General features: G+C 35.8%; 1 protein-coding gene across 3 annotated transcripts in view; it reads left to right on the top strand.

Annotated features, from left to right (window-relative positions):
* Positions 1–15,170, top strand: part of RBM26 (RNA binding motif protein 26) — a 52,247-nt gene that overhangs the window by 17,211 nt on the left and 19,866 nt on the right. For 2 of the 3 annotated variants that reach the window (XM_066313428.1, XM_066313430.1), the window contains exons 7-14: positions 1,506–1,745; positions 3,203–3,370; positions 3,729–3,869; positions 4,883–4,994; positions 5,764–5,923; positions 7,277–7,441; positions 10,887–11,018; positions 12,044–12,115. In XM_066313428.1, the coding sequence (XP_066169525.1) occupies positions 1,506–1,745; positions 3,203–3,370; positions 3,729–3,869; positions 4,883–4,994; positions 5,764–5,923; positions 7,277–7,441; positions 10,887–11,018; positions 12,044–12,115 (1,190 nt within the window). The remainder of the gene's footprint in view (positions 1–1,505; positions 1,746–3,202; positions 3,371–3,728; positions 3,870–4,882; positions 4,995–5,763; positions 5,924–7,276; positions 7,442–10,886; positions 11,019–12,043; positions 12,116–15,170) is intronic. The other variant, XM_066313429.1, reaches the window with a different exon arrangement.

Raw genomic sequence — 15,170 nt, 5'->3', positions numbered from 1 at the left:
GTTATTGTTGTGTATCACAATGAGGAGTTTAAGTTCTAGGCTAGTTTACGTTCAGGACTCTGATTAGAATTTTTTTTTAAGTAAAAAGATGAGAAATTGAGCTTTCAAGTGTTGGCAGTTACTCTTAGGAAGAATAGCTTTGCTAGTGTACATCACAGCAATGCTGTATGGAGCAAGTGGAATTTTGAATGTGTCATTTTGTTTTGAAGTTTTCTCTCTTCAGTGGCTACATTGTTCCATCATTCTGCTCTTCCTATCTGCACTTTCAAATTCTTGACTTTACCCTCTAGTGAACTTCTGTCTTTGTTTAACATTTCAATTTAATGTGCTCTATAATTCTTCATACTGCTTCCCCACATCATGTTTTGAGGAAGTGGGCACTCCTCTTCTTCCTTCCTTTTACCAGAAGGTGTTTCAGCCTTTTTACTGTATTGCATTGACTAGTATTTTGGTGTTGTTTGCTTTTGTGGGCACTGTTGCTGAACAGATAATAGTAGAACAGTTTGGGCTAGAAGGGCCCTGTAGAGGTCATCTAGTGCAGCATCCCTACAGTGAGCATGGTCATCTTCAACAGGATCTTGTTGCTCAGAGGCCAGTCCAACATGACCTTGAATGTTTCCAGGGATGGGGCATCTGCTGCTTTCCTGGGCAACCTCTTCCACTGTTTCACCACCCTCATTATAATAATTTCTTTTTCTTATATTTACTTTGAATCTATGATGTTTTAGTTTAAAACTGTGACATATCACTTCAGGTCCCAGCAAAAAGTTTGAGGTACTTAAAGGCTGCAGTGAGTACCTAAATTCACTGCTCTGAGCCTTCTCTTCTCCAGTCTGAACAGCCCCAACTCTCTCAGCCCTTCCTCATAAGAGAGGTGCTTCAGGATTCTGGTAATTTTTGTGGCCCTTCTCTGACCCACCTCTATGTTTGACTTGTTTGTAAGAGAAAATAAGTGAATATATATTCATTTTTTAAAAATATATTTAGTATTTACAAGTGCATATGTTATGTGTGAATAGCAAATTTTTCTCTTAAGTAATCACATTAAGCTATGGCAAATGTTTATAATGCTTCCTGAAATAATGGCAGAAGAGGAAAAAATGAGTGAATTTGCTCGTGTTGGAATTTCAAAATATTAATATCTAACTTTTAATAGGGGTTTCTCAGTCCTAGTGTCAGCACTTTTTGCTTAGGAACATTGATTTTGTTAATGTGATGACAATTACATTTCATTCTTTACTTTCACTGTTTGTTATAATTCAGTGCAAAATTAGTTCTTCAAGAAGAATTGAACACTTTGGTGCTGGCAAATTTCTTCAATGTCCATGTGTGCTGACTGTTAATGATACAGTTTAACAGACAATTTCATTTTCTGATCTGAGCTTCTGCTGGTATGTGGAGCTCTTAATTTACAAACTGCCACATTATGCATTGAATGTCATGTATCTACCCTGAATCAAGCTACACCTATTGAATACTAACATCAGTTCTTTTTGATGTTTCAGAGAAGGGTTTTTGTATGAGAGGAGACATGTGCCCTTTTGATCATGGAAGCGATCCAGTAGTGGTAGAAGATGTGAATCTTCCAGGCATTCTGCCTTTTCCAGCACAACCCCCTGTTGTCGAAGGACCACCTCCTCCTGGACTTCCTCCCCCTCCACCAATTCTGAGTCCTCCTCCTGTTAACCTTAGACCTCCAGTACCACCACCAGGCCCCTTACCACCTAGCCTTCCACCTGTAACAGGTAATTTAAAAAGATTAAATTCCATATTTTAGCAGAAAAGCCTGGATCTTACTTGATTTGTATGCAGTGCAAAAAGCTGTTTTGAAGAAGCCCAGCTGTATTATAGAAGGTTGAACTGAGCTCTACTATGGCATAGCTTACCTCAGAATTATTCTTTCTGATGATAATTGTTTGAGAGCTGGTTGTTATAAAATGTTACACACTAAATGTCATTCTTTAATATGGAATAATATTTTCAAGTAAAAGCATGACATGGCAAAATTAAGTTCCTTGAGTATTACAGAGAAGTTGTCCAAAATTGACTTTTGTTAAGTGAAAATCCTGGAAACAACAAATCCTTATTGTTTCCTTTATATTAATAAAAGTAAAGACAATTCGTGACCACATCAAGTTTATACCTGCAAATATAATTTGGGATTAATTCTGAACCTAAACTCGTAACTAAGAAACTCTCCACTTTGTTTACTGTTTCACTGGAAAGTCCTTCAGCTGAAGCACTAAAAATTACATGAAAACTTATGTGCTTGGCTGTCATTTATAAAGTAGCCGAAGTTTAGTACTCAGTTACCTTGTGTGTTTTAAAAGCTGTTATGTTAGTTTTCTGTGATTATTCTCTTATCTCATTTTTTATTAACTTAAGTGTCCCGCTTGGTAAAATTATTCAGGAGTAATTGATATTTGATACTGCTTAGAAATTTCTTAACCGGATTTAATTTCCTGTTGATAGTATCTTTAAGAAAGATATGAATGAATGTATTTATTTCAGTTAATACAGTGTGTAACCTCCTCTGGGTTGGTCAGTTCTACCTTACATGCTATTTTCATATCTGCTTCACAAGTTCAGATTTATCACTTTATAACTTCTTCCAAAACTTGCTCTTCTTAGTGATTAAATTGAAGATAGGGCTTGACTGCTTAGCTTTAGAAGTGTCACTTACCTGTTGTAAAAAAAGTCAAACCAACCAAACAAAAACACCCCCTCAATTTTAAGAAGAGTTCCATTAGAGTTGAAGGTTTCTTCTTGGGTGTTTGAAAAATAATTTCAGTCAGGTTAGTTATTGTCACCATAGAATATTTTTGTTATATTAAAAATACTTATTTTATTTTAAAAATAGAATTTGTTTCTTTGATCAGTTTTTATCAAGCTTTAAAATGCTTCTCTTGGTAAAGATGAATACTGGGCTAGGACTTAAATTTTGCTTGTAGAGAGAAGGTGTTTAGAGAAATGTTAAATGATTCAAATGCTTTTCTCTCTAATCCAAGTTCTGAGTCATTTGCTGTTGGGGGTGGTTTCATGTGAATTTATGGTACACCATCAAGTCTGCAGATGTGCCCTCTCAGCCCCATTTTTCTTAAACAGCCTTAAAAGCATTTCAGATCAGTTTTGTTTTGAATGGAGTGTAATGAAAGTGTAGTGGATAATAAATCAATGCAGTGTTTTCCTTTGTTTTTGGCAGGACCACCCCCTCCCCTTCCACCATTGCAGCCTGCTGGCATGGATGCCCCCCCAAACTCAGCAACCAGCTCAGTTCCTACTGTTGTTACCACGGGTATTCATCACCAGCCGCCTCCTGCTCCACCCTCTCTTTTTACAGCAGGTGTAGTACTGAGGCTTTGCCCACAAGGTTTGCTAAATAGAATAACATTGATTCATATTATACTGTACTTTATAGAGATTATAATGTCATAGTTTGGGAGAATAAGTTTGTACTGTATAGATTGTGACAGTAAATTAACATTCTTCTTTTCAGGCTTAGTTCAAGATGGAAGTAAAATTTGCATATAAAGTGTGAATTTTGACTGGAGAGTAGTATTTTCGTTGTGTTTAAGCAGAAAACTTGGCATGATGGTTTTTTTATCATAGTGGTTATACAACTCTTTTATTGTAACTATTTTGTAATTAAATATTATACTATATTATATTTGAAACCTTATGGGTTTTAACTGCAATTTATTTTAATTAGACAATTTCTTTGTTACCAGAAACGTATGACACAGATGGCTATAATCCAGAAGCTCCAAGTATAACAAATACTTCAAGACCTATGTATAGACATAGAGTACATGCCCAAAGACCAAATTTGATAGGACTCACATCAGGTGATATGGATCTACCACCCAGAGGTATGCTCTCAAAGCTATACTTAGTTTAGCTGATTTTCTTACATTAATGCAGGTTGAGGAACTTTTCAGAAAATACCTGGAATTTTAGATTTTTCTAAAATCTTCTGGAATTAAGAGATGTTTAGTTGAATAGGGAACTATGTCCATAATTGCTTTGTGTGTGCATTCTTACAGGTAAAATGAAATCTCTTGCTATAGTATTGAACAGTTTGCTCTTAGCTGAAGTAACTGGTCCCTTTGTATATCTTTTGTACAGAAAGGTGTTAATGTTTCTGTAGTAGAACCTCAGGATGATTTTTGCTGCAGAGAGGAGGGAGTCATTTTTATCTGGTAGCGGTTTTATATATGGGTAATCTTAACCTCGCAGTTCTTGTGGCCCTGAGAAGAAGCAGCAGCGCATGAAATGAGAATGGAAGAGGGATAAAACCATTTTAATGTGGTTTTTATTTGCATTTGTATGTATTTATATTTAATCTTACTATGTTTCTGTTGGTGTATTTTCAGTGAGGAGTCCCCCAGTGTGATTCCTGTTCTTCAGCAAAAGTGACTCCTTTCCCACTCCATCCATAAATCTTGCTCCTAGGTGTTAGTGCCCTGGAGTACTGTGCATTTCCAGTCATGACCATTTTGTGTGTGCCATCTAATAATAGAATGGAGGTGTTAGCTGGAGTGGTGTGAGCCTCAGAGTATTGCATGGACATTGTGAAACATTGTGAACCTGAGCACAGTCATCTTAAGGCAGATGCCTTCTGTCACACCTCTTTTGTTTTCTATATGTGTGATGTTACTGTGACAAAATGAGTGCTATTAGCTATTTTCATCTGTCACAGCATCTGTTGATAGCAAAGAAGTCTGTGACCAAGGTTTGATTCAGTCAAAACAAGAATCGTGGTAATTTCAAAATAAATACTTGTGCTTTGCAGTGCAAATTCAGTTTGAGCAGAATACTTTTTTACAATCAAATACACAGAAAATAAATTCTAAAAAAGTAAAATCTTCTCATCTGTTTACAGAAAAGCCTCCTAATAAAAGTAGTATGAGAATAGTGGTAGATGCTGAATCCAGAAAAAGAACAATTGGTGCAGGGGATGGTGGAGTTCCTACAAAGAAGACTTGGTTTGACAAGTGAGTGACTGTTAACATGGTGTTGGCTTAAGAGTTGGAATTTCATGAACTGCTTTACTGTAATCTGAAACGTATGTATATGTCTGTAAATGGCAAGCAAGTGAAACTGCAAGTACACTGATGGTACGAAAGTAAATCATACTATAGTGTGATCTGTATTTGACTGTCTTCTATCAAAGGTAGTATACAGATAGATGAAGTTGCTTTGGATGGTGCTAGATCTATTCCTTGAAAGTTGGCATGATCTAAGAAACAGGGAAGCTGCAGTATGATGGTTGTTTGAGATGACTGATTTTAGTTGTGAAATGTGAATTTTATCACTGCTATTTTGATATGAGTTGCCAGGTATGTTACTGAGAAAAAAAAAAAGAGGGTGCGAGGTTGGAAGGGATTTTAAATGGTTGCTGGGAGTGATGAGAGCCTTGAAGTAATAGTTATTTGAAACAGTAGTGGGGAAATTTCATGGAATAGCTAAGAAACAGTTTTTGAAGAGAAGCATTGTGGAAGTCAGGAATTACTAACATGAGCAAATAATGTGAATTATCTTCACAGATTTATGTGCTGGGGTATGCTGAGAGTATCAGTGGGGAGGATGGCCAGGTGTATGGGCGTGTGTCCTGTTCTCTCCTTCACTTGTCTAAAATTGCATTATTTTTCAAGTCTGCAGATCTTTGTGTCTCATACACATGCTTCTTTATAAGCATATACAGTTTAACATTGTGTTGGCTAGTTGCTATGGATTTCTGGCTTGATTTTTTATTTGTTGCAGGCAAAATTTTAACAGAACAAATAGTCCAGGTTTCCAGAAGAAAGTGCAGTTTGGAAATGAAAATACAAAACTTGAATTGAGAAAAGTTCCCCCAGAACTTAACAACATCAGCAAACTTAATGAGCACTTCAGTAAGTTTGGAAACTTAGTCAACTTGCAGGTAAGAGTTAACAAAGAGAAAGCAGCATGCTTTGATGTAAAGGTAGTAGTAGTTGCTAAAAGCAGAATACCAGGTTTTTTCCTGGTTCCCTGAAATTCTTTATTATTTTCCTAAATTGTTTCTTAAACAAGATCTCGTTGTTCTTAATGATATTGCCATTGAAGAAGCAGAACTAAAATGTTCTAGTCATCTTTTAGATTTTGAACAAATATGTTCCTCAGAGACAAGACTTCTAAGAGGCATTGTTCAAAACACTGAAAATTGATTGATTGTTTTCTCACCCATTTTCTCAAGTTTGGATCTGCTATCATAAACACTGTGTATATTCGGAGATAAATTGTAAATACAGAAAACCTGTATTTCTCATCCAGAAAGCAGTCCCTGTGACATAATTGCTTTCTGGTTCCACGGTAATGATGGTTTGTCCCTTAAATAAACTTTGTGGTTTATTGGAGTCACCCAATAAGCAATTAAAGAGAGATGAAAGCAATGAGAGAAGTAGGGCCTGACTTAGGCTGATGTTACATATTGCAGGCTGCACGTGTAATGTCAGTATTTCATACCCAGTCTCTAAGCTACTCAGTGTGACCTTTCACCATGCTTCATTATCAGCAAGTTTCAGATGCTATCTTGCATTTTTCTAAACCCTTTTCCTGTTTGCACTGAGGGATGGAATGAAGAGGTGCAACAATATTTTTGTACATACTTAGACATAGTACTGAATAAACCTTCTGTGCCTGTCTGAACACTGGAGGGATTAATTGCTATTAAATATTTTAATCCTTTCAATAGTTTATCTAAGAATATGGGTGTATTAGCAGGCAATATTATTCATTAAGACAAGTAAAATATGGATGTGTATGAAGAGACAGGTATGTATATGGAGATTGCAAGCTATGCTCTCCTTGCAAAGAGTATAATCTTGGCTTTTGAGGGTAAAATAATGTGTTAATGCTCAAAGGAGGGAAATCAAAATGAACTTTGTTCTCTCTTAGATAGGACATTTACTATCTGACCCCTGCATTTTTTGTAGTATTTTTTTCTTACATTGCTGATGCTTCCTTTTGTCTTTCAAACAGTGACTCATTGACAAATGGAAATACTACTTGACTGAGGGTTTTGCTTTACTTCTTTTGTTTGAGGTTTTTAAACTATTCTTAAAAGTTTGTTGACATAAAATCAAAGTTGATTTTGACACCAGGCCTTTCAAACATGAATGAATTTGTCTAATGACACATATTGGGTGTAAATTGTAAAGCTTCTAAGTCTAAAAGCTAATGATTTAATGATAATTTAGGCACAAATGAGACTTCTCTGTGTAGTAAGTTTTGTTCTTCTGTTTTTAAATCTTAGGTTGCATATCAGGGTGATCCAGAAGGTGCCCTTATTCAGTTTGCCACGCATGAGGAAGCAAAGAAAGCTATATCAAGTACAGAAGCAGTATTAAATAATCGTTTTATTAAAGTTTATTGGCATCGAGAAGGCAGCACACCACAAATCCAGACTGCTGCCCAGAAGGTAGAGGGTCTAAGTCTATTCTAGCATATTGTGTAAAATAGAATCTTCAGAACATTTTTGAAAGAATGTTTATATTAAGTAAACAAAGTCCTTTTGAGATAATGACTACTTCATGTAATTAATTTCTAGAAGTCACTCTTAAGTTGTAAATTCTTTGACTCCATGTACAGTGTTGAGCAGTTGATTAGTAAGATGAGACCAAAGATATTTAAAGAAAGCTCTTTGGTGATTTTTGGTATATTCCACTCCGTTATAGCAAGAATTGATGCAGCTCTCTGCTGAATAACATCTATTTTAAGTAGTTTAGACTTTTTTTATTTCTTTTGGTAAGCATAAGAAAGGCAGCATAGTTATATTTCTTTTTGTGGAAGATGATCTCCATGTTCTTCCAAGAAGTTCTGATTTTTCCTCTTTACTATTAAGCACTTTTCCTTTCCTGTTGAGCATGCATATTGTTGTGCAAAGTAGCAGAAGAATTTGTTTTACGCAGAGGCACCTATGTGTACACACAATTATACACATAGATCTAAGGACTTGCAAATAAACAGTGGAAGAGGAGAACTGCATTAGAGAAACTGATTCTCTAGGAAGGTATCAGGGATGTTTTTAAGTAGGGAGATAGTTGTTGATTTCTGATATCTTGGGACAGGGTGTCTGGGAATGGATTGGAGAGGTGTATCACTAGCGGTCCAGGCTGGACATGAAGCATTCCTTCACTGGGAGAGTGGTCAGACAGTGAAACAGGTTTTCTAGAAAGGTGGTTGATGTCCCCAAACCTGTTACTGTTTAAGAGATATTTGGACAGTGTCCTTAACAATGTGCTTTAACTTTTGGTCAACCCTGAAGTGACCAGATGGTTGGACTAGATGATTGTTTCAGGTCCCTTACAAGTGACATACTCTAATCTGCCTTTTTTTTTTTTTAAATTGAATTGCAGAGGAACACCTTTTGGAAGTTGTCATGCTCATAGCAGCATTGGCAACATTAAAAACAGCAATTACTGTTGTGGAGGGTAGATTTGTAACTTCTGTCAAGCCAAATCAGACTTGTCAGCAGTACAGTAGTGGCTGTACTCACACAGAAGAGGAACCTTGAGTTCTCCCTGGCTCTGTGGGTTACTGAGTAGAGTCTTCTCAGTTAGCAGCTGGTGTAGCAAGTCCTTTAAAATATTTGTGTATCCTGCTCTATTGTATTTGCCATCAGTGTGGAACAGCAGCGCATTCTGCACTTCAAAAATATGAGAAAGGCTCTGTAGAAGAAATGGTCACTTAATTATATTTGCTGATATAATACATGAATAACTTGTTAGAGGATTCTTTCATTTGCTGCTCTGAGTTGAGAGTTCCTACTTTCTCTTGGTGATGTATGTCATCAGTCAGAATCAGTGACCTGGTTTTCCATGGCAATCCTGCTGTACAGCATTTTAACAGTTTCCTTTCTGTCATTCTCTGTAAGAAATGCCCTGATTTTTATCTTCAGAAATTTGGTTTTAATGACATCTATCTCGCTATCTTCCTTGTTACTATCCTTCTGATTTTATCCATATGCTTAATGCGTTGTCTAAAGTAGTGCTGCTCAAAATGGTATTTATTTTCTCAGCTTGATTTTCGTCTTAGCCAGAAGAGGGCAGTGGAGTATGTCACTTGCATTCCGACGGACATTCCCTCAAAGGAAAGCTTTGCTATGACTATGCTATCAGCTTATTTGCTGATTGTGCTATTCAGAGTATTATTGGACTATTAACTATATTCCCAAACAAACATTCGATCTATATATTTGTTATTTTTAGTAGTAGATAATTTTTAGTGGTGTTAAGAGCTTCCAATCACACCAACTGTAGCAAGTTAACTTTGCTGGTTTGAGAGTGAATACCCCAAAGTCTGGGGACTGTATTAAATGTTCCTGCCTCACCAAGAACGGCCATTCAGCACATGTCAGCAGACTGCATTTTGAAGGCTGTTATCAGCCACACAAGTTACTTAGTAACAAGAAAAACTTTTTACAGGAAATGAAAATTTTAAATGCAATGCTTCTGTGTTCTTCTACTCCAAGATATAATTATTTAATAAATTGTTGAGTCAGTAAACAGGTATTTTTTATTTGTAAGTCTTTCAGGAGAATAAGTACTTCTCTTTTCATTGAAATTAATATTTGGTGTCATATCTGTGAGTAGTATCAAACTTTATACTTATTCATATACTATAAATATTTGTATTTTTGTCAAGATTTCTGGTAATTATTTTCACCTGTATTTGTAATGGCTTGCAACCAGATTTTGTCTGTCAGCCACCAAAGACAGGTTTTTGAATTTTCTTCAGTGTAAAGTCAGTTGATTTCTAAATTGTCCCTTCAGTGGTATCTTGTCCAGCACAGTTGCTTAACCATTGCTATTTTATCAACAGGATTACTTGGGAAAATTTTTGCTGTTGAATTTTTGAGAGCAGTGGAAGTACTTAGGTAAAGATGGTGGGAGTCAACTATAATAAATCATCAAATAAAAGGCTTCTGCCAGGAAGCAGAAAATATTATGCTCTCTACATCTGAGGTAGATAAAGCAGGAAGTTCTAGGCTTAAAAGACAGCACAAAGAGATTTAGGTTAAATATTAAAAAAAACATTTCCTAATGCCAAAGCCTACTGAAGCACTTTTGCCTAAAGAGGTGACAAGACCTGTTTCATCGAAGATCTGTAAGAGATGGATAGATGCTGTCAGTAATGGCATAACTGACTTTGCCCTACAGTGGAGAAATGGATTAGGTGACCTTATGAGAGCTATAAATATGACAGTAAGCTTGCTTGGAAGCATATTTTTTGGTCTTAATTGTTGAATGTTTTTGTCAAAGAAAAAAAAGGACCAGTGTTAGCTCTCAGGGTATATCCATGGTAGATTCAAAGATTATCTGCTCTCTTTTCTTTTTTTTCAGTCCCATGACTGCATGTTTCTGTATCCTTTTCTTTCTATTTGTCCAAGTTAAACCCATAGGAGATGAAAAGTGATGTATCACTGTAAATGTAAGAGTCTTTGTGATACAAGTTTGTATTCTGTCTTTTCATAACTAAATGGTTGGTGGTGAAAGGGTTGTGAGAGGAATCAGTTGTGAGAGGAATTCTTTATTACCTTCTATTTTGTTCTAACAGGTGGAATTTAAGTTAGGCTGAGTAAATGTAATTAGTAGAAATAAATTGGAGTTGTTTGGTCACTTCTGTAAGCTGCAAGTGCAGAATGGATGTTATTGCCACTCGTGCTACACAAATATTCTATATAACACAGTAAATGAAGTGGTTGTTTATCCCATTAGGTGTAAAAGCCATTGAATGGTAGAAGGGAAGAAGCGTAAACGTAAATTCCATTGTAATTTCACTGTGTACTCACTGAGTGACACGTGTAGCAGCCTTTTGTCATTAACCTTGTGCTGTGCCTTTTGGGGGATGGGGCGGTGTTCCAGGTGATCCAGCCCTTAGTGCAGCAGCCCACTTTGCCTGTGGTGAAGCAGTCAGTGAAGGAGCGGCTCGGCCCAGTACCTGCCGGTAACATTGAACCTGCAGAAGCACAGGCTGCCAACACTGAAGTCGCTCAGGTTTGTATAGTAGTGAGAAATTCAGTTGTCTGTTCTTTCTGAAATAGGTTCTGTAGTGTATGAATATACCAGTTACTTCTATAGTGCCTGTACAGATTTACTACTTCAAATTGCATCTGCTTACATTGTTAGTGGTGGTTTCCTATTAGAGTTTTCCTCCATGCAACAATATTTGGCTTTTTTACCTGAGCATGGTACTGAATTTTGTAGTATTGTAGCTTTTTACAAGTTTAGAAGAAAAAAAAGAAAAAACTGACAGGCTCTCAGACTGTTCCAGAATTGTTGTGTTATATTGCTGGTGTCAGATTTCAAAATAAAGTGAGTCTCCATCCAAAGAACTGAAAGTTTTTTGTTTTTTTTTTTTTTTAATGTATATATTTTTAATCTGTTAAACACCTAAATGTTTGTCTGTTAAACACCTAAAACCAGTAGAGAATGAAGCTCTGTATCTAGAAGAATTTTCAGAATTCGTTCATCACCCTTAATAAAAGAAAGAATGTAACCACAGTATCAATGTGAAAGATGACAGAATCTGGTGTGTTACTCCCATTAGAAATAGGCTTTAATGTTTTATTACGTTTGCAACATTTCATTATTAGCATTACTGTGCTTTGGTTTTACTTCTGGAAAGACTGGCGCAAATTGAGTAAGACAAATATGAAGCCAAATTTGGAATCAAAGATTATTCTACATATTTTTTGCAAGAAGTCCAGGACCTGTTAGCTGGCAGAGGATTATCTGCACAGGCCCTTTTAAATACACTACAGTCCTTGTGTTCTAGAATCTGCTATTTGCAGATTACATCTACTTCAAATGCAGGAAGTTAGTTGAATTTCAACTACAAATGTGTTCCAATTAGAGACATACATTAGCTGCAAAATCAAATATCTAAAATGAATTTTATCAGCAGTTTGAATATTTTTCTTGTTGCTTAAAGGGCTCTGGTTTTATTAGGTAAATACTTTTTCTAAATTGCTAATGCTTGTAGTGAACATTTTAACTATAATTTTGCCTTGTTTTCTTAGAATGTGACTAAATTATCTGTGAAGGATAGACTGGGTTTTGTGTCAAAGCCAGTTACTCCTACAACTGAAAAGGTAAGAAAATGTCTCATATTCTCTTCTCTCATATTTATTGTCAGTAGAATTGATTGTTTAATGAAATCCGTTGTGTCAGTATTGTTTCATAACTATGAAAAACAATTTGTGAAGGGTTAGTTTAAGGAAGTACAATTAGCAGATGGCTAAATAATTATAAGGACAAAAGCTGTTATTTCGTGGATTTTGTTTAATCAATCAGGTTCCTTTTATTCAGTCATAAAAAGAAATTGATCTGTTCCATAATCCTGAGTTATTTACAAGGATACAAAAATAAATTTAAAAAATAAATAAATTCTGACATTATGTATGATTCTATAAAAATGTTTCTGGACTTCTGTGTCCCTTAAAAGTTGATGCTGTAAATATTTACCTTTTTATTTGATTTTACAATTTGCAGTACTTGTGAAAAGATAAAGGTGGAAATTAATCAGTATAGAAAGGACAGAGAGAGGTAAGGTGGGAAAGATGCATCTGAATTGTGATTATGAGCTATGTATTTTGGCCCAGTGGTTCCAATTTTCAGAATACAAAGTGATTGATGTGTTTACTACAGTAGCAAAGTTTGTAATGCCTTTTTCCAGATCTATTTAGCACTTCAGGGAACAGGCTTCTCCAATGTTTTTAACATTCATTTGAGAAAATTTTTAGTCGAAAGACAGCAAGTTTTGCCTGGTAACAGGATTCCTCTGTCAATATATTTTTTCTGTTGGGAGTTAGCTTGACCTGAAATAAGTGAAGCATCCACTGTCTTTCCCCCCACACATCCCCTCCCACCCCTTTTAGGTATGGCAGTTGATGGATTAAGTGGCATCTAACTGGTAAAATTCACTCACTTTCTTTAGCATAGAAAGGTAACAGTACTTGAAGTTGTTAATATTAGTTACAATATTAGAGAATATGTCTTTGATTCATTTCAAGCTGAGCCGTCCACCTAAATGCATTGATCAAGGCTTCTTGCCTGTATTCTGTTATAAGTTTGATTAGTTCCATTCTTGGTGCTCTAAATTAGTTGCAGATAACTTGCTGTGTATTCCTGAATTACATTTTACATACATAATACATGCTTACTTTAGAAATAGGAAGTCTGCTTCAGCTTGAATGGAAATACTTTTTTTTCTCATTGTGTAAGGGTTGAGTTATCCTGAAGCACTTTTCTATCAAAAGTAAATTGTATGCTAGAGTGTTTTTCTGTTCTGTTGTCTTATAGTACAGATGTGATTTTTGCTGAGCAGCTGGGCTGTTGACTGGATTTGCTGTGAAACAGCAATTTTCTTTGACATTTTTAGTAGGATTCTGAAATTTGATTGACTTATTTTTATCTACTACTGCCTCTTTGCAAGGAAATACCTTGCTTAGTTTGCAGTTGTGTTCTAGAACCATTGGAAATAAAATGATTGACATCCGTCAGAAAACAGAGGTGTCATGTCCTAGATGGTTTTTTTGCGCCTGATGGATTGCATGGTTTGACAAGAACTTTGCAATGAGAAAGGAGGTAGCTATTTTTCCCAAAAAGCAGGAGGAAAAGGTGATAAAACAGTCATTGTGAGACTTTGTAGGATCTGTATAGAGACTTAAAATTTCTGGACTTGTGAAGAGATTCATGCTATTCACACTATTCCTTCTCTTGGATAGTATTAAGCGATTTAGAAGACCTTAGTGTTGCTTTTGACATATCTGTGTTGGTGCTGTGGTGTCTCTCCTTACATCTAAATAAAAGAGACGAGGTGGTGTGGTTCACTCTGTCCTGAAGACAGTTCAGGATGAAAGGAATGTGTCAATATTTTTGTGTTTGCTTGATCCTCTGTTTGTCTTGTAGCCTGTCCTAAAGCTACTTTGTAATAGAAACCGTATGATTTGGATATGCATACTTTAATGTTCTTTAATAGATTTAGAAAAAATCCTTCATCTTTGTAACGGCCTGCTTAGAGCCTGCATTTTGTACCACCTTCTATAATACCCCGTAACATGTTGATTCTTTTTGCTGTTGTTTTCTATGCACTGTATACTCTTGAGAACACTTTACTGTGGGAAGAAATAGTATAACTATCACACTGAAGTGCAAAGGATTTATATGAACTGATCCTGTTATAAATTCTTCTAATCTCTTGATCTTTTTTGTCTTTCTGTTTCTTGTCTGTCTCTTTTTTTTTTTTCCTCCTGTTGGTGGGCATTTTGTCTATTTTATGGAGTGCATGGTGACTGATAGAATCTGCATGCATCTTTTAATTTTCCACATGGATCGAAAGTATTTTCAAACTCCTGGAAACCATACCATTTGCATACTTTATTCTATTTGATAACAAGGTGGACAAGACCATGCCTACATTATCTCTAGGACTTAGCCATGGATTTTTCAATATTAGCATGCCCAAAAAACTTTAAGGAACATGCTAAGAAAACAGAATAGCTCAAATTGTCAGGTATTGAGATGTGCGTAGTATGTTTTAGAGAGGTTGTAAAGCAGTCATCAGTGTTCTCAGTCATGGAGAAATTTCATACCTCATTACAAATGTGGGAAAAAGAACAGGGAGATGCAGGAGTCTCCTCCTTTGCTGTGTAATGTTGAAGACTTCATTGTACTTGAGTTACTTTTTGCTGATTGTGCAAGCTCTGCTTTGCAACAACTGCATACAAAAAACCCCCTGTTGTCTCTATGTTGGAACTTAATCTCTAAAATTATGTTGAAGTTTTGCTTGGAAAATTCATGCAGCCATGAAATACTGTATTTTAGACTTCAAAACACAAAAACAACAGTTACTCTTGCAAAAATCTCCATCTTCTGTTTCCTTAGTTATGCTCAAATACGTAAATATTTATGTATTTGAAACTTGGAAGTACATACGAAATCTCAGTGGAGAGGATTTATAAGCTGATACCTTACATATCTGATGTGGTGCTGCCTCTTCAGAAATTGTTTAACTTCAGCAACTCCAGATATAATTGCTACACCAAATTTTTATATTCCGTATCATCAAAGGCGACAAAAGAAAAGATGCTTATATATTTTTAAGCACTCATGCGGGTTTTTTAAAAGATTGAAATTCACTGGCAA

This window comes from Sylvia atricapilla, chromosome 2 (genome assembly GCF_009819655.1).
Source record: "Sylvia atricapilla isolate bSylAtr1 chromosome 2, bSylAtr1.pri, whole genome shotgun sequence".
NCBI lineage: Eukaryota > Metazoa > Chordata > Aves > Passeriformes > Sylviidae > Sylvia > Sylvia atricapilla.
Note: the sequence above shows the minus strand (reverse complement) of the source record. Positions and strands in the feature narration are given on the sequence as shown.